This window comes from Populus nigra, chromosome 10 (genome assembly GCF_951802175.1).
Source record: "Populus nigra chromosome 10, ddPopNigr1.1, whole genome shotgun sequence".
In the NCBI taxonomy this organism is placed as follows: domain Eukaryota; kingdom Viridiplantae; phylum Streptophyta; class Magnoliopsida; order Malpighiales; family Salicaceae; genus Populus; species Populus nigra.
In genome coordinates this window covers 7,892,186-7,917,437 of record NC_084861.1, presented here as the reverse complement: position 1 = coordinate 7,917,437, position 25,252 = coordinate 7,892,186, and the positions used below count along the sequence as shown (strand labels likewise).

Below are 25,252 nucleotides of genomic sequence, written 5' to 3'. Positions count from 1 at the left end.
ATCATATCAATTATCCTTCTAAACCTTTAAGGGCATTTTATTATTTTGGAATATATTCATTTAAAAATTTTCATCTTTATTTATTTATCAAGTTCATTACCGTTTCAAAGCAACATCACTGATTTTTAATCAGTGCTTGCATCTTTAGTCTTGCTCTTTTTATTGCACTATCATTTATTATAATTTATTCTTTGTTACCTCACTTATTCTTTAGAAAAATTTTATTATTTTTCTCATTATTTTATCCATTAAAACGCGTTACTAATTTCTCTATCCTTATGAATTCTAGACTAAAATTCATTTTATGGAGGTCATTTCCTTCATTATATATCATTATTTATCTATTATTTTTTATATTGGTTTCTATCACTCGTTGAGATCATACTACTTTCAGTTTCACATTTCAATAGGAGTTTACACATCTGCATATTTAAATTATAAATTTCTTAGGTTCCACGACAATACTCAAATATGATTTGGCACTTGAGATATTGATTTAGGCTTGTGAAGCTGCATTAAAAACAAGTTTGTAAATTCTTTCTATTATCGTTTCATTTTAAATATTTTAATTATATTATTAATTATTATATTTACTTGAAATAGTTTATATTAATTATTAAATTTGATGATACACCTTATTCACGTTCTAGTGTTTAGTGATCTTAATTCTATAACAACGATTGTTAGCGTCGGGGCTGGTGTCTTAAAGACAATCAGCATTGCCTTGACTGATCATAATAAGGGGGTCGGGGGTGAATGGATATGTTATCTATCCATTGAATTCCATGTACTAGCAATGGTTGAAATGTTGAATGTCAATAAATTGTTGCTTTGCACTTGATTGTTTTCAAGACATCATTGACCATTCCAATAGTATACAGCAATTAATGACCTTTGTGGATGAAACTCGTTTCAAATAATCGGGGCTTATCTCCTAGATGTTAGCTTGCTCGGGAATATGCATGCATGGTGTATGATTTTTCTACTCTTCCTTGCATTCTTTTATTGGTTGTTGCTGTATGGAATCGCGTGTTTAAAATGAAACTCAGATTATGCATAATTTACAATAAGGATATTGACCGGAAAGAGATGCTTAAAGGATATGAGCTGTGATGAGTTTATAATCAGGGAAGATGGACATTAAAGCTCTTATTCAGTTTCTCCCTCACATGGAGACTGAGTTGGTAACGTTTGAGAACATGACTGCGATTGTATTTTTAAAAAATTTGATTTTTTTATTAAAATTTAATATGATTTGTATGTTTTGAATCGTTTTGATGTGCTGATATCAAAAATAAATTTTAAAAAATAAAAAAATATCATTGATATACATTTTCGTATGAAAAATTATTTAAAAAATACCCATAAATTATTTAAAAAGTACCTATAATCACACGGTCAAACACGCTGTAAGTCGAGATGTGGCTGCTAGGTGACAGACAGGTTCTTAGATTGAGATCTTGAGATTTCGAGATTTTTGCATTTTCAAATTGTTAAGAGAGTGGATGGGTTCTGAATGTGATTCGTAGGCGCATGATGGCATGGCGATTTCTGAAATCACCATGATTGTGAAACATCCATTCTGATTGTTTTAGGATCTGTGCTGTTCTGAAGAAGGAATAACCATTGATGATTGATTCCGAGTAGTCGAGTACTGTTCTCACACCCGCATCCTCATAAACGCACTACGAGTTTGTTTGACAGTGTAGTTGTCATTATTTTTTAAATAATTTTTCGTGTCAAAATACATACTAATAATATTTTTTATTTTTTAAAAATTATTTTTGACATCAACACATCAAAATGATTTGAAAACACTAAAAATATATTAATTTGAAATTAATAAAAAAATAAAATTTTTTAAATTTTATCAAAAATGCTTTTGAAACACATAAACAAACAGGCACTACGTGAGGCTTTGATTGAGGAGAGAAATGTAAGACAATAGGATAAAATAGTTTTTTCTAGATCAATTTGTTTTTATGTTAAAAATAATTTTTTAAAAATAAAAAAAAATTATTTTTAAATATAAAATATTTTAAAAACTAATAGCTTTCAAAAACATAAAATATCACTACAGTAATTGAACAAGAAAGGGTAATGTATAAGCTAGCTGGCCAATTAGCTATTCGATTATAAAATCCCTGTGATCGTAACACGAGTCCTTGTCCTGATTTGGAACGATCGATAGGTACTCCTTTCGGTGGGTGATGAGTCTAATTCTTGTTTGCACAGGAGGTTTGGAAGTTTATTATTTTTTAAAGTATTTTTTATTTAAAAATATATTAAAATAAATTTTTTTATTTTTTAAAAATTATTTTTAATATTAGTATATAAAATAATTTGAAAACATAAAAAATATTAATTTAAAGTAAAAAATAATAAAAAAATTTATTTATTTTTCTAAAAATACTTTTAAAACATAAAAATAAACAGTGCCGAAGACCCTATTGAAAATTGATTTTCAATCTCTTCCCCTACCCTCCCCAGGTTTGAAGAGCTACTTTTTTCCTTAGCACACGAGGAGACGCAACCGTTCAAGTCAACCTCACCTGCCTTTAGCTGCTCAGTGAAAAATCAGTTGCTTCAGCACCGTGAGCTCTAGACATCGGTTGGTCAATTTAGTGGTCTCCTCATCTGGGAAATGGGAAAATTACTCTGTAGCGGTTATTTTTTCACTCGCCGGCCCTTTGTTGTTTTAAAAATTTTCAATTTATGTTCTGGGTTAATATAAAATTCTAAATTTGATAAAACGGTGATATTATTCTCATATGTATTAAATTAAAATATTAATCAAACAGATCTTCTCTCTCTTCTCGAACCAAGATCGAACACAATAACGTGTCGTGTGATTTCTTTTGTTTCAGAAGTTGTCTTTTCTCGCGCAGCGCTGCTGCAATCTCACATGGATTTCATCTGTGACTTGGCAACAAACAAGTACGACCCCTGTTATCGAAAAGCAGATATGGAGATGTCCACTTTTGTTAATTCTACTTAAAAAAAGGGCACATCTTGAGCAGATCTGGAGCATCGAGGGTGGAAGATGGAATGCCCACTTTTATCTTTGCTGATGCATGTCGAGGTACTTGAATATGAGGTCATGTCCAAGTGACTTTTATGGTTCCAACTCCGGTGGAAGCCCACACAGTTACAGTACTGAATGTCTGAGTCCACGTCCATTAGTGTAACTCCTGGAAAATTAAAGAAGAAATGCACGAGCAGAAAACGGTGGCTTAAAATCTGCTCGAGAAGACGAAGGTGGGCTTCCAAATGTTTATCTTTTACTGGCAAACTTTAGCTTATTTCATTTTAAATATTTTCTCTGATTCCAGAGTGTACCATCGTGGAGCCAAAGGATTATCTAGAGACACTTTCTTAGGCGTCTCTTACAGATCAGAAGACAGCACCTAGGCCGCACTCTTGCGTTGCGTCTTCATTCTTTTTCTTCTCTTTGCCCCAGATTGAAACCTCTAAAAAAGTTGAATCCAATCCTTCTTTATCGAAAGTGAAGACTTGGTCCCTATATTTGTCACTCTGGCTCTATGAGAGGGAGGAGGAGGAGGCAAATTGGAGATCACATGAACGATCTGTAGATGATCATGTACATTTGTTTTTTAATTTAATTGAAAAATTATAGTATTTAAGATAGAAGCTTTTTAGTTATTAAGTAGAAAGTAATGAAAATGTAAAATGTTATGCATATATAAAATTCAAGATGTAAATTATAATTTTTTAAATAATGAAGCGTAAGTAAAAAAATAAACTAATTACAAAATGCTCAGTGTAATTTTTCCTTTGTACGTGGTCTTCGTGAGTATGCTCTACAGTTCCAGGTTCTTACAGAGCTGGCAATGAATGGAGTTCTGGTGGAGCATGTACTCAGAGCCCAGCTCGCTTGTCCTGACTGAGCCTCTCATAATTGTGCTGCGTGTACTTTTTTTATAAAAAATAAAAATTCGGGGTTATCATACTGCCGTTTTTTTACACAATTTTTTTTTTTTTTTTACATTATACATTCGAGTTTGAATTTAATGATATATTTACGTGCATCTGCTCTTGTATTATAGTGCAGGGTTTGAATTTAATGATTTCTTCCTGTTATCATATCTAAACTCAATATTATCAAGACAATCACCACTGTGCCAACTCCAGCATCTTAGATTTCTTGAAGAAAAATCATATTCGCAAATATACGAGACAGAGCACTTACAAACCAACAGGGGAAAGCAGGGAGAGCTTAAATAATTGACTGGGAGATGTACGTCACTTGAGGCTCCCTCTGCTATGTGGGTGGATATCATGAGCGGCAAAACTGTAGCTTTGCATATATAAGACACGCATGTCCTGCTGTCTCATGGGTGCTTGGATATTTAAATTACTACTATTAGTTAAGCTTGTCAGCCTGCGGTGTAAGGAAAGGTGTCTGGAGTCCCTAACTGGATAGATCCACGAACCATCCCTGATCCCACCGTTCTGAATCCCCCATTAATGAGTTTGATTCCATAGATTTAAAAAATCCTCCAGCTCACCTGCATCTGGCATGATTAAAATAAAAGGCATCATTTCTTCAGGAATCAGGGTTGTTGTGTTTACGAGGGTTGTGCTTGTGAGTTTGTGAGTGTTGTAGTGATTGTATTTTTTATTTAAAAATATATTAAAATAATGTTATTTATTTATTTTAAAAAAATATTTTTGATATTAGTAAATTAAAATAATATAAAAATATGAATAAATTAAATAAGTTTTTATTTTTATTTTTTTAAAAAATACAATTTTAACTGATTTACGGAACTCCGCTGCCGTACAAATCTAATGTTCCTCTTTAAAGTTAGCATCCTTTTATTCTGTCTTACAAGACAAGTTAATTGGACCGGGCAATTAAAGCACGAACCAATCTCTTGAGACGTTGCAAGAATTTAACCGGATTTCTAAGTTTCCGTGAGGAGTGTCTTTAAGTTTACACATTGCAGCCGCTAGATGTTTCTTTAAATATTTTATTATTATTATGTTTAGGATATTATCGGATTAGAATGAGATATTTGAGATCGACTCTTTCTTGGATAGCACTTCAACCTTATGATCGATACATGCATGAGATATTTCTTTTCATTGCAATATTTCTTTTGGGTTTAATGCTCGGTCAGCAATGTAATAACTTTTGTTTTTTAAATTATTTTATATATATAAATTCATTAAATTAATGTTTTTATAAGTATTTTTAATAATTTTAATGTATTGATATTAAAAATAAATATGTTTTTAATTAAAAGACTAATTACATCATCCTATATTACCCAATACTAATATAATTAAATATCAGAACGTGGGGAATAAATTTCTTTGGAGGTGAACCATGACATGACTTGAGATTCAAGTTCCAAAAAAAGTAAGGGGAGGATGTTCGAAGAGAGAGAGAGAGAGAGAGAGAGAGAGGATGTGCTTTTCTTTTGCTCTACCAGGCAGGCACACAGGAAACGGCAGCCAACAACACGCCGCTGACGCCACTCCACCGTGCCTCGTCAAGGCACGTGCTCCCTTCTAAAATAATGGGCATTGCTAGCATATGGTTACTTGCACTACAAGTGCCTTATAAGCAAGCAATTCCTTTTATTCCTTTCTGTAGATTGACGCCCCTTGCGCAGATTACAAGTAATTCCTTCACCTTTCTTTCTAGCTTCGCTGGGAAAGTGGAAGCAAAAGCTAACCTGTCTATAAATCTGGACAAAATCCACACAATTTTTCCATGTGATTAATTAATTGTACAAAAAAAAAACAATAATAACATTGAAAATAATAAAATGAAATACCCGGATCAAAAATAGGTAGTAGTGCTGTTAATATCGAAAGTTTTTTTTACTGTGTTTAATTAGTGACATTATATTATTAAAATTAAATTTTAAAATGATTTGGAATAATTATAGTAAGTACACCAGTTTGATTGATATTGATGTAAAAAAACATAATTAAAATATACAAAAAGGAATCTAGAAACAGTCTTACCATAAAAATCCAAAAACAGACCATCCTCGACCTCATCTTCCATTGTACCTCGTCTATGTTGTCACGGTTTTTGGTAAAAGGATTTGCACAAAGCTCGTGACAAATATCTAAACCATAAACCACAAAAATTTCGTTTTTTATTTTCAAATCAAAGATAGGAATATCGTGACGAATGAATTTGGAGGTGAAGGGATATCATTTTAAACTTAAAGCCATGATTTCATTTTCTTTTTTAAAATAAACAATGAAAAGATAGAAAGCAACATTAATCTAGTCTTTGAATACTAGAGGCTGCCAGGAAACACATTTGAAATCTTAAAAAAAAAAAACTTGAATTTTTTTAAATTAATTTTTTAAATATTTTTAGATCATGCAGAAATAAAAAATATATTATTTTAATATATTTATAATTTTTTTATAAAAAATACAACCGCTAAAAAAAAAGACACCAGAACCCAGAAAGTGAGCAAAACGTTTTCTACATGGTTGAGAACAACATTTGCAAGTCATTCTCCAATCCCACCATCAAAATATTCCCCCCTAAAATATACCTTCCTTGCACATAAACTCCAAACTCTCTCTCTCTCTCTCTCTCCACTACCACGTGCTCCCTCCCACTCTCTGTCTTTCTTTCCTCTACTAAAATCATTACAAACAAGAGAGGGAGAGGGAGAGGGGGAGGGGGAGGGGAGAAACCAAGAAAGAAACCGTAGAGAGAGGGAGAGCACCCAGACAAAAACACAGGCATGCATGACGACACGTCGTAGTAAAGAAGTAATCAAAACGACGAAGATCCAAATCGAATTACTACTACAATTCCACTAAATGCACGCGTACAATAGAATACCTAGCAGCGGCCACTCGACACCCTCACCGCCTCAATCGCCGCTCCGTTCACCTAGGTACCGTCACGGCAGTGGAGGAGGAGGCCGGTCCAAGCCTGGGCGGTTCACTCCTTCCTCCTATCCGCCTGGACGTAACCTCGCACACCGCCTCGCCTGGTTCCTCCTCTCCGTCCTCCTCCGTCGCCAGGGGATTTTCCTTTTCGCTCCTCTCATTTATATTTCTGGTATGCTTTTGTACATGGGAACGGTGTCGTTCGACGTTGGCCCTATAATTGACCATAAGCCTGCTCCCGGTTCGGTTTATCGGAGCCCTCAGATTTACGAGAAGCTTCGACCGGAAATGGATGCCGATAATTCATCTGCTGATGCGGTGCGTTTTATCTGTCTTTCTTCATATTATGTCATGATTTGGAAAGTTGAGAGCTTGCAATATGTAATGTTTGACATTGCATGGATTGTGAATCAGAATCAAAGTCTGATTTAGCTACATATATAATTTAATGCTATTTAGTTAAACGGGGCAGCTTGATATTGCTGCCTCCAATCTCTGGTTTCTATAGCTATGTCCTTATAATTTTCTAGAACTGGCTGCTAAGAATTTCATTATTATAGTTCTAAATGTTTTCCTTCGTTTTCTGCTTGGCCCTGGCTTGTTGTTGTGGATTTATCTAGGGTATAATGTCTGCATCACCTTTTATCCTTGCGATTTTTTTTTACTTGCGTGTTAATTACTCTGTGTTGATATGAAACTGAATTCATTGCAGCTATCAACTGTGTGGAAAAACTCGTATAAAAGTGGTGAGTGGAGGCCGTGCATAAACAAATCTTCTGAAGGTATGAGTTATGTCTAGGAGCTTCATTATGCTATTTCTTTTGCTTCAGATGGTTTTTTTCTTTTCTTTTTAACACCTCTTGAGTAATCTGGTTTTCGAAATGTAGGGATGCGGATAGTTTGTAGGGTTTCACTTCATGCTTTTGTCATTTGGATCTTTTTGGTTGTAGAATCATGATTTCCCTAGTTAGACCTAATTAGATGCCAATGAGGCTTTGTTACACTTAGTTTTGAACAGTAGCTGTACTGTATGCAGTTGTGCGTTGCATTTGTTTCTGTTCAGGCCTGCATAATTCTTGTCTAGATAGCAAGAGAAGTTACAGGAGTATCAAAAGTCTGTTTGAATATATGGTCACAATCGTTGTGAGGTAGTTGGTTTGCTGATGCTTTATAATATATATGCTGCATAGGAATTAGGTTTACTCCCCACTGTTTATAATTCACATGCTTTGCAATTCAGTTGCCTGCTTTCTTCTGTCAAAAGAAGCCTGGCCTTGTTGAATTTGGACATGCTGGTATTTGTATGGTTAATGATCATAACTTGCACACCCTGTTAGTGGGTTCTTAACTTAACTGGACTTTAATGTATAGGTATTATGTTTTGGACATAATACCTAAACATTATGTATGGTATTTGTATGGTTAATGATCAGAACTTGCACTCTGTTGGTGGGTTCTTGATTTAACTTAACTGAACTGAACTGTGATGTTTAAGTATTATGTTTTCATTTTTTACAGAGTAGGACACTGAATATCATACAATACATTGCAATTCCCATGATCTCTGCTCATAGATTCTAAGCTATTGATGAGCCTCCTTTCTCCTTTTCCAAAAAATAAAAATAAAATTACTGGGATGGTGAGACTGTGCTGACCACCAATCATTTGTAGAAGAAGTCATGTTTGTGACATTCTCTGTTTAGAAAGAAATTCAGATATCTCAGGTTTTGGCTTAGGATGTCTTATTGATTTTTTTTATGGGATAATGACTGGTCTTTTTTAACAGAACTCTTAAAAGATTTATTCGTCTTAAGTTCTTTCCTTAAGTTCTCAGGTTTGGTTTATGACAGTCTAGGGTTCTTTAGTTGGGAGAGACCGAGTGTTTTTCATGCTAAAAGAATAGTACAATATAGTTGTCCTTGCTTATGAACATCAATCTTGAAGAAAAACAAAGTGAATAATCTATGGCCAGAGTAATCTTGATGCAAAGTAGTATTTTCATTTCATTCCATTCCCACCACCTTTTTCATGTCCAAAAGCACTCACCTTTTCATTTAAATCACTAATTCTCACCACTGTCATGTTGTGATATGATTATACTTATGATTTTCTCATTGTCTCATGGTCTATAATTGGCATAATATTACGTCACTACATCGCCATTATCACCATTTTTAGCTCTCCATCATAATAGCATACAATTTCAGCTGCTTCTGGCCTTGCATCACTGTGGTCACCCTTACCGCTATTCAGCATCAGAAAACCGACTTCGTCATTTTAATACAGGCACTGTATTCTTGGAGCTCCGATCTTTAATAACCTGTTACAGTCTTAATAAATAAATAAATAAAAAACTTTCTGCCATATGATGAATAATATTTTTTCCCTTCTATTAATAGATGCCAATATCATTGTAATCATGTTTACCTTTTCTTTTCAATTTTTTTTCCTTTCCTACATGATTTGTTGTCTGAGTGCCTAGTCATGCTTGTCTTTATGTTTATCGATTTTCAGTGTTGTGGTTGTTTCATGATAGGCTTACCTGAATCAAATGGTTATATCTATGTCGAGGCAAATGGTGGCCTGAATCAGCAGAGGACTTCGGTTGGTTTCATTCTTTGTTTTTTCTTATTTCATATTTGTATACATTCATGATTTTTGCTTTTGTATTCTCAATGCATTTTTTGTGGAGCCTTGTAGATATGCAATGCGGTTGCTGTGGCGGGCTATCTTAATGCAACTCTACTCATTCCTAACTTTCATTATCATAGCATCTGGAGAGATCCTAGGTTCGTCAACACCTGTTCTTCAGTGTAATGTTTTGGGACCGGATGCCTAGTAATGCAATATCAGAGAAAAAAAGTTTAAAAATTTGTTGGTTTGACTTCTGAATTGAACTAATGAAGTAACTTAGGTTTACCATATCATGATGATGTTTTTTCATTTTTGAAGTTGCTTAATCTGATAAAAGGTTATTCATGATGTTGGAATATTCTTATGACTATAAGTTGACCTAACTATTGTAAGAGGCCTCTGTTAATTAACTATTGCATTGCATACACGCTCAGATTTCCTGATTTGGTCAATACTGTAAGAAGCTGCTTAGCTTACTACCTAAATGCATGCTGAAATCGAATGAACTTTCAACAGCTCATGCTCAATTGATGCCTGTCAATGCAAAGCATATTATAAATAAATAATAAAAAAAAAACTATTTCATTTTCTCTGTCTGAGCTGGAAAACTTTTATTAGGGCACTAGTTGCACTAGAGTTTCTATTAGTTTTGTGGAGTTTTCTGTTTGCTTCCCTTGGTCCTGATGATTCTGGTTGATTGTTTCATTTACTAGTTGTGTTAGAAAGCATGAGCTTTCTGTTGGAGATAATTTACAATATATCGGGTACTCAATTAATGGATAATTTGGTTTAGTTCTTTGAATTTTAATATCTACATGATGAATATCATTGGTTCTTCCATACATATTTACATATGCTGGTCAGATATACTTGAATACGTTCTGAGAGCCCTCTTATGTATGCTATTTGGAAGACCTTCCATAAAAGTTGTCCTTGATAGAATCAATTTTAAATCACTCGAACTTGGTTTCTAAGAAGCTTGGGTGATTTATTTTTGGAGGGACATTTTTCATTGATAAACAAATCAAATGCATATTCATTTGCCTTGAAAAAATCATATTGAAGGTTGACTGGATGATCAAACTGTCATATGCTTAACTTTTAAACTTTGGATCTTTCTGTTTGCTTCATTTGATGTTAGCTGTAGTTTTGGCACTTTAGGCGTGGATTAAGTTAGCAGTTGTGTCATACTTGTAATAACATTTGACCAAGCTATGGTGGATAGTTCTATATGATGCAGCTTTATCAGACATGTCAGGTTTGATCCAATGTGATTTTTTGATTTAGGTTGTTGGTAATTGCCATGTTTTTCCACATGCAGTTTTGTAATTTCTTAAGCCTGGTTGATGTGCTATCTACTTCACACTTTTTTTTCTTTTCTTCCACGTGGACTAGATTTCTTGGCAGATGTCTGCTGCTATGAACAATGGATATTTTGTTGGGTAATGGGAAAATACATGTCTACCTTTGCCCTTTATATTTTCCTTTTCAGTGGTATTCAACCAAGCACACAAATTTGTGAAATATCAGTATCTTGAATGCTTAATAGAATGGGCTTCTTGACAGAAAATTAGATGCTTTGGTTTATTTTAAATATGGTCAAAAGAAATTACATTGGGTAGGATGGATGGTTTTATTATGATAGATGATTTTGATTTTCAAAGTGATTTCCATTGTGGTTGGTTGCTTGTTTTGCTTCTACCTATACGTGGGAGATCTCAAGCTGGTTTCATGTTACCTCCTGTATTGAAAAATATGCTTCTTGGAGCTCAATAGTTTGTTAGGAATATTTAAGTTGATCTCTCAATGTTTGCTATGCTTTCTGCAAGGTGCACATTTGGTCCGGGAGATGCCTTTGTTTGTCATTATCTTTTTCATTGAACTAGCTCATGAATGAGTGATATAATTGCAAATTATTTGTTATCTAATATTTCTATTTGAGAAAAAAAGAGCACTTTAGAACTTGAAATTGGACAAACAATTTGATGATTTTTATTCATTTTCTTACTTACTGATTTTGTTGTGAACAAAGCACAACAATATCTGCCAGTGAGATCCTTCTATTGTTTTTTTCCACAGTTCATGAGATAATTTGTGCAAATGGCGATAAAGATTTGTTTTCATACAGACCAAAGCAGCTAATTCAGGGTTTTACTTTTGCAGCAAATTCAAAGACATCTATGATGAGGACTATTTTATCAGTACATTGGAAAATATTGTAAGGGTGGTTGATAAGATTCCTGGATACCTTATGGAGCGTTATGATAACAACATGACTAATGTCCATAACTTTAGAGTAAAAGCATGGGCACCCGTTCAGTATTACAGGGATGTTGTCCTTCCAAGGCTATTAGAAGAAAGGTGAGTAGCAAATCTATAATGTTAATTGTTACAACATAGTTTTCCATATTTCAACTTGCCTACTCTGTGTTTCATCTAAACAGCAAGGCATTCTTTGTGTCCCCTCCCTCATTTCATTCTCTGTTTCGGTTTGTGCTGATAACCATAGCATCTCATTTATGCCTTAAAATGTGGTTTTGGACAGTCTCCGTGGTGATTACACAAAAATGTTTTAAATCTAAAGGTATTTATATATGCATGTTTGTCGAAGTCAAATTAATCTAATCAGTAGTGATTAGTCGATCACTTGTTTTTTGTATAGCTTTATACCAATTTATTTCACATTGTGAGAGAGAGATGTAACATTGAAATTGTCTGCGTCACTGCATAAATGTTAAATCTTAGCAATCTGTATCTGACTAATGTATTTTCCCATTTCTAAATGCTTTTCTTGAGAGGTTATTGTATCTGACATATGATGCAAAGTGTTCAAAGTTTAGGGAGGCAGTGATAGGGAATGGAGAAAAACAATAACGGGAATTATTATTTGACTATTTAGGAATTTTAATATTGTATGATTATTTTAGTTTTGCAGTAATTTAGGAATATTAGTATTTACTAGATATGTTGCTTGCTGTTGGCTGAACATTTTTTTTTTAATGTAAAATAAGTGATAGGTTAAGAAAAACTCAAGCTCCAAGTCATTGGTTAAATTAGCAATACGAAAAAAAAAACCAACAATAAATAAACTGACCAAAAAAAACAAAAAAAGAAGAAGAACCACACTCCAGTCTATTCAGATTATCAAACAACCCAATTCTAACCTAAATGAAGGAAAATTAGGAAAAAAAGCTTGTCAAACTTCAAAAAATAAAAAAAATAGAAAACAGTAGCTTAAAAAAAGGGGAAAAAACCAGGCAAACCTTCTAAACGTAATCCAATCTAAAAAATTGCAACTTGTTAAATCATGGAACCTGGCTTCAATCAAGAAGCTTAAATGTCATCTAATTTAATTTTAAATGATGGAATTTTTGAAAAAACTATTAATAAAAAAACTTGAAAAAAAAGGAAAAAAAAATGGGGCTAAAATCTTACAGGAAAAAAATCAAATGAGGATGAAATAAAAAAAAAATGTATTGCCAATAAAAAAAAATACAATTAAAAGAATTAGGACCAAACTTGAAAGATTAAAAACTTATGGGGGTGAAATATAAAAAAAATTGTTGAGGGCTAACCCAATAGAATAAATAAAAAAAACAAAAGTTAAAAAAAGATGATAAAAAATAAGACCATCGATTTAGAAAAAGGGAAAAAAACAGGGTTAACCTCTTGAACCTAGTCTAATCTCTAAAAGTCACATTCTGTGAAATTTTTTGCCCAAATTCAATTAGAAAGTATAATTCTCAACCAATTTAATTTTGAAAGATGAGATCGGTAGAAAAGTATTATTAAAAAAACTTGCAAAAGAAAAAAAATGAGGATAAAATTTGATAGGAAAAACCTAAGGAGGATGCAATTTAATGAAAAAAAATAAAAAAATAATCTAAAATAAAATAAATATCAATTAAAATAACAAGGACCAAATTTTAAAGATTAAAAAAATCACAAGGGGTGAAATTGAAAACATTTGTAAAAACCAAGTAAACCCAGATAAACATTCTAAACATGGCTAAATTTTAAAAAGCTCGCAACCTATGAAATTATGGATCCAGGTCTTATCAAGTAGTGTATTATAAGCTAATTTTAAAATATAAATTTAGAAAACTTGTCGAAGTAAAAAAAAAATAACAAAAAAAGACTCGAGTGAACTTAGCAGCTAACCCGGGTCAACAAATCAAACATGTGACCTATGACATGAAATTAGAATGTCTATCTAAATAGGAAAGCGAAAAAAACATTGTAAAAAAAACTACTTAAAAAAATGCTTTAAAAAATTACAAAAGTCGATCTAGGCCAATCCTTCAGATTTATTAACCGGGTCATGAGACTGAGGTGACTCCATTAAAGGCAGACCTGATAAAACAAAGAAGCAAGATTCTTAATCAAACAAACATTGAGGGATGAAATTGAGAAAAAAAATCAATAAAAAAAACAATGCAAAGCAAAAAAAAAAAAGCAATTAAAAGGTTTAGGACTAAATTCGACATAAAAATTAAATGAAATTAAATGTTCAGAGATTGAATTGTACGAAACAAATCTATTAAGAAAATGATTAAAAAAATAGTAATTAAAAGAATTACGACCAAATTTGATATAAAATTAAATGAAAATAAATACCTAGGGGTGGAATCAAGAAAAAAAATGAATCAATCAAGAAAATGATTCAAAACAAAACAAATAGAAACTAAAAGAATGAGGCTAAATTTGAAAACAAATTAAAAAAAATCAAATGATCAAGGATGAAATTGAAAATAAAATCTAATTAGAAACAATCAATGTAAATAAAACAATTGCAAATAAGAGAAGAGGGATTGAATCAAAAGAAAAAATAAATTGAAGGGCTGGTATGAACTTTTGCATGACCAGCACGTAATTCGAGAAAGAAAGAGAAGGAAAAGAATGAAAGAAAGAAAAAAAAACAATTTTGGGCCAAATCATGCTGAGCCACCGTACATGCGGCACCTATAGAGGAAGAGGATGTTGAGATAAATGAAATAATGCAGGGAAATCACAGTTATAAATGCCAAAGCTAGCTGCCCACGCCGCCAGAATGCGGCGGAGCGGTTAACGTGTGCGAGGCAGGTGCCAACAACTTTTTTTTTTTCAGTGAAAAAACCGAAAATGCCCTTAGGACTAAAGAATATTAATAAACAAACCATGATGGAATTACAACAAAGCCCCTAAAGATAAGGCTAAAAAATTCAAATTGTAAGGGTTATCTAGTAATTCAATTGTTCTATAAAATACAAAAACACTCTTGTGTAGAAGACATTGGATTATTTTATTAAAGGGTTATGTTAGTAATTTTACTATGCATTTAGAGTGTTATGCGTCTTGGGACACAATAAACCATAGGAGAATTAGTGTGACCGTAGGAGGTTTCCTATTTTAATTTTTCGGTGGCCACAGACATTCAAAAAGAACATGTATTGACATTGAAAAAAAAATTCGGTTCTCTTGTTTTACAGTTTTGCTGGTGGTTCTATGCCATTTTTTTGGGAATGGCACCGGCATGTTCTGATGGCATTTCATGAGTCCCACTGCATTTATTATTGACTGACTGTTGAATAGATTGAATCAATGTTTGTGACTGTTAATTCGAAGCACTGATTTTTGTGTGCTATCTCAGGGTCATAAGGATTTCTCCTTTTGCAAATCGCTTATCATTTGATGTTCCTCCAGCTGTTCAACGGCTTAGATGTTTGGCAAATTATGAAGCTTTAAGGTTTTCAAATCCCATATTAACTATGGGAGAAACATTGGTTGCGAGAATGAAAGAACGCAGTGCGAGCCATGGTGGAAAATATGTTTCTGTCCATCTTCGCTTTGAGGAGGTTAGTTGTCATTAAATTAGCAGTGTTTCGATGCTAGATTTTGTTTACTATTACTGCTAACAATGTTTTTTTTTTTTAATGTTAAATCTTAAAATTGGTTGAAAATTCATATTTACAGGACATGGTTGCTTTCTCATGCTGTGTATTTGATGGTGGAGGGCAAGAAGCTAAAGACATGAAAGCAGCGAGGGAAAGAGGTTGGAAAGGAAAGTTTACAAAGCCTGGTCGAACTATACGTCCTGGGGCAATTAGGCTCAATGGGAAGTGTCCCCTTACTCCGTTAGAGGTAATATACATCTGTATATGTTGCTCCATTGGAAAGCAATACTCAAAATTCAATTTCATGTGTTCTCTTTACATGATCTTAATTGTCAGTTAGTTGTAACATGCTTATGCTTGACACTAGGGTAGAAAACTATTTTGAATGCTAATCCATGCCTTTTTTTTTATAGTGAATGCTTATTGAGGCATTTTAAAATAAAGTGGAAATATTTCAGCAGTGCTTTGTCACTAAAGTTGGTGGATAAGTAGGTGCATATCTTGTTCTAGCTCTGAGATGACTGGTGAATGGATTCAATTTTACAACCTAGGAAACACAACCGGTCTTCAAGTAACTGCATTGTTTATGGCCTCAGAAACTGTGGCTCCATAACTTAGCATTCTTTAGAGCTATCATGCAAACTTTTATTTTGTCACTATCAATTTAAATTTAATGTCCAAAAGGAAAGCAAGTATTGACGCAACTATGAAACTCCAGTGAATGCATACGAAACACGCGATCACTTTCTTACCTGAAATTGAGACTTCTCAGCATCAGTTTTTGATAAAGTTACCATCTGCTTATGTAATATGTAACTGCATGGCCTCTTATAGATGTGCCTGTAGGTTTGTGGATATTGGTATTGTTGTGTCATAGCATGATATTTTTTAAAACTTCTCAGGTTGGATTGATGCTTAGGGGCATGGGTTTTGATAAAAACACGTATATCTTTTTGGCATCTGGAAAGATTTACAATTCTGAAAAATACATGGCCCCACTGTTGGAAATGTTTCCGAATCTGTTAACTAAAGATATGCTGGCATTGGAAGACGAACTTGATCCGTTCAAGGTCTGTATGGCTTGTGGTTTTCTTTCGTCCATCTTTCAGACCTGCTTAAGTGTTATTGATCTGACTTGAGTTACTGCTTCCAGAATTATTCTTCTAGGATGGCTGCAATAGACTACACGGTGTGTCTTCACAGTGAGGTATTTGTGACAACTCAAGGTGGCAACTTCCCCCATTTTTTGATGGGCCATAGAAGATTCTTGTATGGTGGACACTCAAAGACGATCAGGCCAGACAAGCGCAAGTTAGCAATGCTCTTTGATAATCTGAAAATCGAGTATGAACTCATCATATTGCTTTACAGTTAGCATCTGTGAGTTTGATTTTGACCCTGCGTTGCATGTGGTGCTAATAAAAAATGATTGGAGAAAGAACTGACAGGGACTGGACATGTTTGGTTGTTTAGAATGCTCATCATTGAACAGAAATAAGCATTGATTTTTTTTGTATTTCCTCTTTTTCACAGTTGGAAGAGCTTCAAGCGACACATGCTGAATATGCGGTCTCACAGTGATTCTAAAGGATTTGAAATCAAAAGGCCAAATGACTCCATATATTCCTTTCCGTGCCCAGATTGCATGTGCCATGTTAACAGAACAGAAGATTCAAGATCATCTTCAGCTACGTGATCTGCTTGGAGATAGATCTTGATGGTTGTTTCTTCTACTGGTATTTTGTGGACACATTTTGTGGACACACCATATATTCCACTTCTTGCATCTCGTGATTCTTTCATTTTTTTCCCCTTCCCACATGGTGGGAGAGAATACACTTCAATATTGGGAGTTTCAAGGATTTATTTGAGTTCACATTCATCAGATTATTTCCCACGAATCGATACAGGGAAACTGCAACTTGCAACTTTTTGTACATGATGCCAGAGGACGCAGATTACATTCTTTCTCTGCGGGGATTACCCTGGGTATTAACTGAGCATTGTTTTAATACATGCTGCTGCAGCTGCTGTATCTAACAAGCTGTAAAATGGATAGTCAGATTCTTTTGTACCCTGGTTTTTTCATTGCTTGTAAATTTGTTGAGGTTTCATACACGTGTAAGACCCTAGAAACAGAACGAGTTTTTTTTTGTAGATTTGTGAAAATTCAGGGTATCCATTTTTTGTTATCCTTATTTTTGTTCATTCCCTTGTAAAATATAAGTGTTGCATGTATTTCTTGCCTTTCCTCCTGATTGTTCGTCGATTAAATCCCGTCACTTGAAAGACGCAAATGGAAGCTATCAATGGCTGATATTTTGCTTTAACTTCTCTGGGCAACGAGTTAGCTACTGAGCTTGGCTATTTGACTAATGTCTTGCAATCCGATATCTGAGAAAAATATGATTTGGATTTTCAAATTTTGTTTGTCAAAACATTTATTCGAACATATTTTTCCTTGTTTGAGCAGTCGAACAATTCTCAAATTCTAGGCAAGAAAATTCTTTTTTATAAATGTTCCAACCAATTTTTTTTATCAGTACTTTATATATATATATATTATTGATTTTATGAATATAAATTTCGAAAGAACCTGTAAAAAATATATTTTTTAAATTTTCTAAACTAATGGGAGATGCGGTGAGGTATGAGAATAACTTCTTACTATTAAATAAAAAAATATACCAAAGCCGATAAAATTTCCTGCTATAACTGTAGGAGTTCTTCAACCGAGATGTTACGAAATATCTATTATCATGGTATTCGCAAATAAAGACTGTGGATCGGAGATTGGAGGAGTTTTGCCAACGTTTTGGATTTTGGACGCATGACTGAAGAAAACTTAGGTTGATCCAACAGGCCTACGCCCATCTTTTAAATTGAATCCAAGGTATTCATAAAGCAAAATAAAACAACACTTTCTCTGAGATAACAAGAATATATTTTAGAATGACGTAAAGATTGTTTTTTAAAATATTTTTTTTATTTTAAAATAATATTTTTTTATTTTTTAAAAATTATTTTTGATATTATCACAGATTTAAAAATAAAAAACTAATTTCAACTGATTAATCCCAACAAATGCAAATTAATCCAAAACAACCACGTTCTTGTAGAAAGAAATTTCTTACAATTCCATAGGTGCAAAATGGAGGAAAACGATGCCTACCCGGTACACTAGCATTTTTAATTCAGATAACTCCGTCGTGATGAGATAATGGATGATCGGATCCGGATCAAACCGGAGATGAAACACTTTCAATCTACCATACAATTCAAGTATGAATGACCCAACATGAAAGTGACTTACCTCGGTATTTAAAACTTGTCCAAAAATACCTTCATTGCTCTCACGAAAAACACTCTAATCACCACTGCAGACCAGATTACTGTATTTGGTATTGAGAAAACTTTGGTTTACCTAACAGTGCTCTTGATATCTCAAATCTCTTTAAAGTTTAAACTCTTATCTTGCTGTTTGCCAACTCTACCACTATCAGTCTTCTACAAGTCATATAGTGTCTCCTTTTCACATTTGAATCAACCACAGCGGCCAGCGCCTCCTTCACAATCACCAGTCACCGCCACGTACCTAGCCATCTAACTAGGCTCCAAGAAACACTTACGTCTCAGGCTATATGTTACACACTGCAATTGTTATAACCGGTTAAAACTTCATTGTGTCTAGTGCCATCAGTTCCATGATTTCAGTTCTCATGTCTACCCGTTGCTAACTGCACAAATTAGAATGCAGACAGCACTTATTATAGGGCTACTCTACAGATTCTTTAACCTTAATTATAGTAACCTATAGCAGTAGCAGCACACAGCAACTCTCTCATGACCAACGACAGGTCTATTTGTTGAGAAATGAAAAAACAAAGTCTACTTTATCGAACAGACATCGATAAACGAAGCAGAATCATAGTCTGATACCTTGATGAATGTTACCAACAGTCAATCTGTATCACTTGCTCTAGGATCTGTTTAGCTTCCTCCAGCTGGGTCATCATAATACAGACCGGATGATAAAAACTTTTACGGGCAAATTTTTGTTCTGTCCTCTTTAGAGTCCTTTTTGTAGAACCATACTTGTATTAATTGCTAGGATGTGCCAGTGTGCTTGGTGAACCAGAGAAATCAAACATGCATGATTACAAGAAATATGACCATCTTGGATAAGCATACTTTCATAATCAAATCAAAAGTACGGATCAAGCTAACGTGAGACCAGGCATGCGATCAATTATTGGTCATTAAGAAAAGAGCTACATGGCATTCTTTTCTAGTTCAGTGCAAAATTATAGTAATTGAGAGCTTGGTTCTACATTTGGTTTAAAGTAGATGAAATAATTCTCTTTCATAACGCTGATTGTGATATACAGACATAAAATGCTACAAATATTTAATTAGTATATCAGATAAATAGATTTTGTGCTGAATATAAATGCATTTCGTTTTAGATGCTAGGAATGGCTACATGATATCCAGATGGAAAGAAATTATGAAACCCAACCATAGTTGGACAGTCGAGCTGCTACTCACGGAAAAGAGCAAATCTATCCCTTCCTCTCCTTACCTGGTTGAAGGAAGACAGAGCTATTACCAAAAATAAAAAATTATAGTCGTCCTGGGGTTTGAGGAGAGACTGCATCCCAATGGATAAATGAATTATAAGAAACTGATCTGAGATATATACACTACTCAAGAAGCTTGTTACAGGTGCCGACACCAATAGCTGCAGCAAGATGCCAACCAGCATGAAGAAAAGGAGTACTAGGAAGGCAATCATCAGCAACGAAAAGAACACCCCCCAACAACGATGACATCTTATGCAAATTATGTGCCATCTTTAGATCCGGATCTTTTAATGCTCTTTTTGCAAATGCTACCTAGAAAGAGTAATTCAGGGGAAATCAAGCTTTTAGCAACAATAAAAAGTTGAGGGTATTCCCATTAAAGGATTTCAAATTGCAACTAATGAAGGAAATGAATATATTAATCTTGCAGAATTGAATAGTGTGAAACCCACAACGTGACTTTTGCTGCTCAAGCTTTCATTGGCCACCTCATTATTCAGCAATATAAACATTTCATGCACTCAGCACCCATCAGGGTTCTGATATTCAAACTATGTGATACTTTCCGGTAATCAATAAATTCGGACAATCATAATAAGTTAATAACTACGCTAGCAAGGCATGAAGGAAAAATTGAATGCCATTCTAATATGTAGATACATTCTCAGCATTAATATGTGTTCCTGGCTAGTCAACAATGGAACTGTCAGTGACATCATCATTTTAGTCACAATATTTGTGGATCAAGACAAACTGAACTCTAATCAACTTAATAAAATCAGAGGTAAGAAATGATCCAGGTTACCTCCATCATCCCTGTATGAATAGCAGAGACCATCAGAGGCTGGATGGGCAATAATGCTGCAGATGCAGCCGTCAAATACTTTGAGTTCTCATTTCTTAGGGCCCTTGACAAACACTGCAAAAGGTAATTCAGTGATCAAGTTCATGCTAATGTAGCTCAAATATTTAAAGCAAAATCTCAATAAGAATAACTAAACCAAACAGCACAGCAGAACTTTAATTAAAAGTTCAGTTTGTGGTTACTTTGTTTATGTGCATTCGAAGCGATTTCCTACCAGGTTTGCTTCTATTTGAGGTCAGAAACTGAACTTGCATTGTTGATAGAGTAAATTCTGAGGGACTTTGCTTCTTTTTTCGTGGTTAACTGTCAAGGTATCCTCAAACAAGCTTTCGCCCATTGGGACTAAGTTTAGGGAGAACTCACAAGGCATGTTTTCCACATCTGATCTAGTGTGTTCACATGAAATTACTTTCTCATGGCCTCTCCTTCAAATCGAACCCAAGATGGTATGAATAATCTACAATCTAGACACTCTAAAGGATGAAGAATAGAAAGAATATTTCCATTACAATTAAACCTTGGTGATATGGAGAAGAGTAGTTCTATGAATGCTGCAAGATTGGCGTGCATGTGTGAAAATTAAAAAAGAAAAAAAAAAAAAACATGAGATGGCCAGAAGACAAGCCATTCCCCAAGGGTGCAGCCTTATTTAAGGAGTAAAAAATGGGCATATAGAACATGTGCATCTGAAACGTGGAATACTTGACTGCTAAAAGGCAATTGAGAAAATAATAGGGTTTGAAGTGCCACTCGTTCATGAGAAGATGTATATAGCGATAACGTGATGATGAGGTGAGGTGACTTGTGGCTTCCATGAAATGAAAGTTGAGATTTTGTCAACTCATGACTTGGGATATTCAAACAGGTGAAGTCGGAACACAAGAGGGGAAGAAATGATAGAAAGAACACTCAATAAATGAGGATGCCGAGGATTACACCAGGTGCCCAGTTGCCTTATGTAAAATAAAACCAAATCAAACATAAAGCACATCAACCGCTTTATCATTGCCATCATCATTTTTGTTGTTGAATTTAACACTGAAGGAAAGGTGGCATCATTTGAAGGAAGGAAATCAATTTTAAAAGAAACTGCTAAACCAGAAATATGAGTGGTCAGGACTGAGAAGTATCACATCTAGTTCCACAAATAACATTCCAGTTTAGCACAAGTATTCAAAACTGGATGTGCCTGTAACCTTGATAGTATAGTTGTGCCAATATATAAGAGTTCATTTGGACAACTTACTACTGTCGCTGTGGCTATCATTGTATAGTCAAACCATCTCAAGTACTTCCTCAGCTTTCCTCTTGAAGAATGATACAAACTTGAGACAACTCCAACTCCGATTAACGAGTTGGCATACAACTTAGTATTCAAGTTCTTCCTGTATATAAAATAGATTAAATAATCAGACAAAGATCTTATCTTTATGAATTATCTCACAGAAAAATATTACTACCTTGGAGCCTGGATACCAAGAACAATAAAAGGAAGAGAGGTAATCACGTTGGCAACTGTTTCTGCAAGATGCTGATCACCTAGTGAAAGTATGATGCATTAGAGAGCATATAAAATGTGATGCATGCATTATCAAACTTAAAGAAGTTGTATTTATATTTGTAATACCATGAATGCAGCCCTGGATAGGCCTCAAACATCCTGGTCTTTGCTGCCATACTCTCCTGGATAAGAAATAAAAGACAGGTTATTAGAACATGTTATGACTTTGTAGACTTCAATATCCCTTAGCTATGGGGATAAACAGATTTTACATTGCTGAAGCCAATAATTTAACAATGAAACATATTTTCCAAGTGCATGTTGCCATGTTGGTTGAAGGTTTTACACTTACCGCATCAACAGCTGCTGATCCAGTCCTTTGCCTGAACTTTCACTAGTTGATTGAGGGAATGCCCCCTGTTGATCAATCTGTTTCAAAGCAAACGGAGAATGCTGGGAAACATGGATGCCATGCACACTCTCTAGGGTTTTACAAGGATTGAATCTCCTCTGGTGACTCATAATGTCAAAATATGGTTGCCAGCAAGATTGCTGGCATCAAAGGGAAAAATTGAATATTCTGCACCAAAACAGAACATGAATTCATTACACGATGTGCATGTACCTGGGTCTATCAGATTAAACTACCCTTTATTTGTTTGCAAGTGCCATTCAAAGCAAAGATATCAAGGTTTTTCAAGCAAAGAGAAAACTGTCCTGGTCATATAACCAAACAAAATTGGAAAATGATCTCAAAACTTCTGTCTTCTATGTGACCAGCTAAAACACAAAGGGCATGCCAATTAACCATTGTGCTATATGTATGCAAACAAAGAGAAACTATTTGAGTAGTATTTGGACAACCTTCACAATTGCCTCCTAGCTTCCAGATAGAATCTGCAGCTAGTACTAAAATCTTAGTCCAGGCCCACTTTCATCATGTTTGAGGAGTTTATTGGCTAGGAATAGTCATAACTTCCTGGCTGCCATTTGAAGCAAAATATTACATAATTCAACTCACTGAACAAAGAATTAATCTCAAACTAATTGGTTCAATTTTACTTTTTCCAATCTTTTTGCTCCATCCTAGGCCACATTTTCCAAAGATTCCAAGAAATTAAATCTCATCAACCTCTTTTAAGCTAAATAATTTTTTCCCACGGTACTTTACCTTTCACCCACACCCCATCAATCTTCTAGACACGATCATTTATAGGCCTAATGCTTTACATGACCGCATCATCTCGGACAATATTTTTCCTACCCCCATGATTAGCATAACCTCTGGCTAGAAGGTGGAAGCTGCAAAGCTATTCACAAAACTTTAATCAAGAAAGACCGCATCATAAACACATGAATATAATGGATTAAAAGGGGGCAATCTTGGCCCAAAATCCACTAAAATCAGCAAGAAGATTATAAGCATATCTGAAACAACTAAATCGGAAACAAGATTGGTATGGATTCATCAAAGCAATCCATCCATCTAAAAGAGGATCAAATGCACACTTATCAATGCTATACTTATTGGAATGGGATGAATCCAAGCTCGTGATATCTTATCCAATTGCAAGAATTCCAAAATTTTACTCGAGAAAACTCTAAAACTGCTTCTAGAAAACCCCCGCTTATGTCTGATCAGTTCCTTAATCAAGAAGTATTTAATGCAGCATTAATTAACAAGTCTTGTCTTTCCTAAAGAAAATAAGAAGAAGGGGGGAAAACAAATTCCTTTCCGTAACTGGGTTTAGAAAAGAAAGAAAAACCCAATAGCCACAGGGTCCTCAGAATATCACACAAAGCATGACAGACACAAATGAGCACAACCATTTTGGAGTTTCAATTAATTAGAACATAAACACACAAACATGCAGGAACACATGGACATAAATAAAAAGATACACGATTATGGTATGTGGAGAGAGAGAGAGAAATACCGGAGAAGAAGATGTGTCTGTAGAGTTAAGGAGGGAAGCTAGGGGGGGTGTGAGGGAGGAGTTCGGTATTTTATAGGGGAGAAGAGGACTGAAAGGAGGAGTTTGAGGTTTGAAGAGTTGAGTTGGGAAGGTGAACGGAAAATGAAAAGGCGGGTACTTCTGTTATTTTGGACAAAGGAACAGAGGAAGAGATGACCGAATCTTCCTCCTTTTCTTTCTACTCTCCACCTCGCTACTAAAATATATGAAAAGCTAAATGTTTTTGTCTTCTTTTCTATTCTTGGAAAAGTGAGGAAAAATAAAATAAATTACAGCTAAATTCGCTTGCAGCAACTGATAACAGTTTGCGACAGTCTACATCTTCTCTGTCTTCCGAACAAAACCCAAACCTTAAAACATCACAACATGTTTTTATTTATTTATTGGGATATCAAAAAAAATCTTTGACCGTATGAGACGTCATCATATAAAGCTTGGTTAATTTCAGACAATATTTTATTGGAAATTTTAATCTTTTTTTCAATTTTACCCTCCTTTTCCTTTCTTTATTTCTTTTCTTTGGGAGCACGTGTGTGTTTCTGAACCACAGGTGCGCTGCTCCCTTTATCTAGCTCTACGCCGTCGACATAATAAATATCAAGGTCCGTTCACTTTCTATAAAACGACCCAGTATGGCCTGATAAATAAGACTTCGGATCGGCGTAAATCAGAATTCACCTATCACAGTCCTTGCGTCCAAATTTTGTTATTTCTTAAAATTATTTTACTATTATAATTTCTTTTCTTTTCTTTTTTTAACATTATTCACTTTTAATCCATTTCACTTTCAGCCGAGAAAAGAGTCTCGTGAACTCAGCCCTGACCTCAAGAGATGATTAATCTAGTATGTTCTTTTTTCTTTTTCTTTTTTAATTTAAAACTTTGAATTAGTATCTACGAGTATTAAATTCTTTCGTATGTAC

The 25,252-nt window shown here is 34.3% G+C and overlaps 2 protein-coding genes and 1 long non-coding RNA gene across 4 annotated transcripts; 2 read left to right on the top strand and 1 right to left on the bottom strand.

The window, feature by feature from the left end:
- The first annotated feature begins 2,457 nt into the window (after positions 1 to 2,457).
- On the top strand, positions 2,458 to 3,740 carry LOC133704140 (uncharacterized). Its single transcript, XR_009844005.1, has 2 exons — positions 2,458 to 3,258; positions 3,333 to 3,740. It is a non-coding gene; the product is annotated as an uncharacterized LOC133704140 (long non-coding RNA).
- Positions 3,741 to 6,565: 2,825 nt separating this feature from the next.
- LOC133705621 (protein ESMERALDA 1-like) lies at positions 6,566 to 17,596 on the top strand. Its single transcript, XM_062130919.1, has 10 exons — positions 6,566 to 7,215; positions 7,610 to 7,679; positions 9,434 to 9,501; positions 9,598 to 9,686; positions 11,695 to 11,892; positions 15,161 to 15,365; positions 15,484 to 15,651; positions 16,307 to 16,474; positions 16,558 to 16,748; positions 16,938 to 17,596. The coding sequence occupies exons 1-10, from the start codon at positions 6,826 to 6,828 to the stop codon at positions 17,098 to 17,100; spliced, it is 1,710 nt and encodes a 569-aa protein (XP_061986903.1). The 5' UTR covers positions 6,566 to 6,825; the 3' UTR covers positions 17,101 to 17,596.
- Positions 17,597 to 19,736: 2,140 nt separating this feature from the next.
- LOC133704912 (uncharacterized) lies at positions 19,737 to 24,691 on the bottom strand. Of its 2 annotated transcripts, XM_062129973.1 has the most exons (8): positions 24,291 to 24,691; positions 23,525 to 23,663; positions 22,706 to 22,933; positions 22,480 to 22,535; positions 22,313 to 22,391; positions 22,099 to 22,237; positions 20,793 to 20,906; positions 19,737 to 20,299 (listed from the first exon to the last, which is right to left on the bottom strand). In XM_062129973.1, exons 3-8 carry the CDS (start codon positions 22,873 to 22,875, stop codon positions 20,108 to 20,110), a joined length of 750 nt encoding a protein of 249 aa, XP_061985957.1. In that variant the 5' UTR covers positions 22,876 to 22,933; positions 23,525 to 23,663; positions 24,291 to 24,691; the 3' UTR covers positions 19,737 to 20,107. The 2 variants fall into 2 exon arrangements, with proteins under 2 accessions (XP_061985957.1, XP_061985956.1); XM_062129972.1 differs by lacking the exon at positions 23,525 to 23,663.
- Positions 24,692 to 25,252: the final 561 nt, after the last annotated feature.

What these genes read in the sequence shown, in the direction of transcription:
- LOC133705621 (XM_062130919.1), top strand. Translation starts at nt 6,826, where the DNA reads ATGCACGCGTACAATAGAATACCTAGCAGCGGCCACTCGACACCCTCA. An exon ending in ATAATTCATCTGCTGATGCG is followed by an intron (nt 7,216 to 7,609) that starts GTGCGTTTTATC and finishes AATTCATTGCAG; the next exon opens with CTATCAACTGTGTGGAAAAA. An exon ending in AGCATCTGGAGAGATCCTAG is followed by an intron (nt 9,687 to 11,694) that starts GTTCGTCAACAC and finishes TTACTTTTGCAG; the next exon opens with CAAATTCAAAGACATCTATG.
- LOC133704912 (XM_062129973.1), bottom strand. Translation starts at nt 22,875, where the DNA reads ATGAGTCACCAGAGGAGATTCAATCCTTGTAAAACCCTAGAGAGTGTG. An exon ending in GATCAGCAGCTGTTGATGCG is followed by an intron (nt 22,536 to 22,705) that starts GTAAGTGTAAAA and finishes TTTCTTATCCAG; the next exon opens with GAGAGTATGGCAGCAAAGAC. An exon ending in TGATAGCCACAGCGACAGTA is followed by an intron (nt 20,907 to 22,098) that starts GTAAGTTGTCCA and finishes TACCTTTTGCAG; the next exon opens with TGTTTGTCAAGGGCCCTAAG.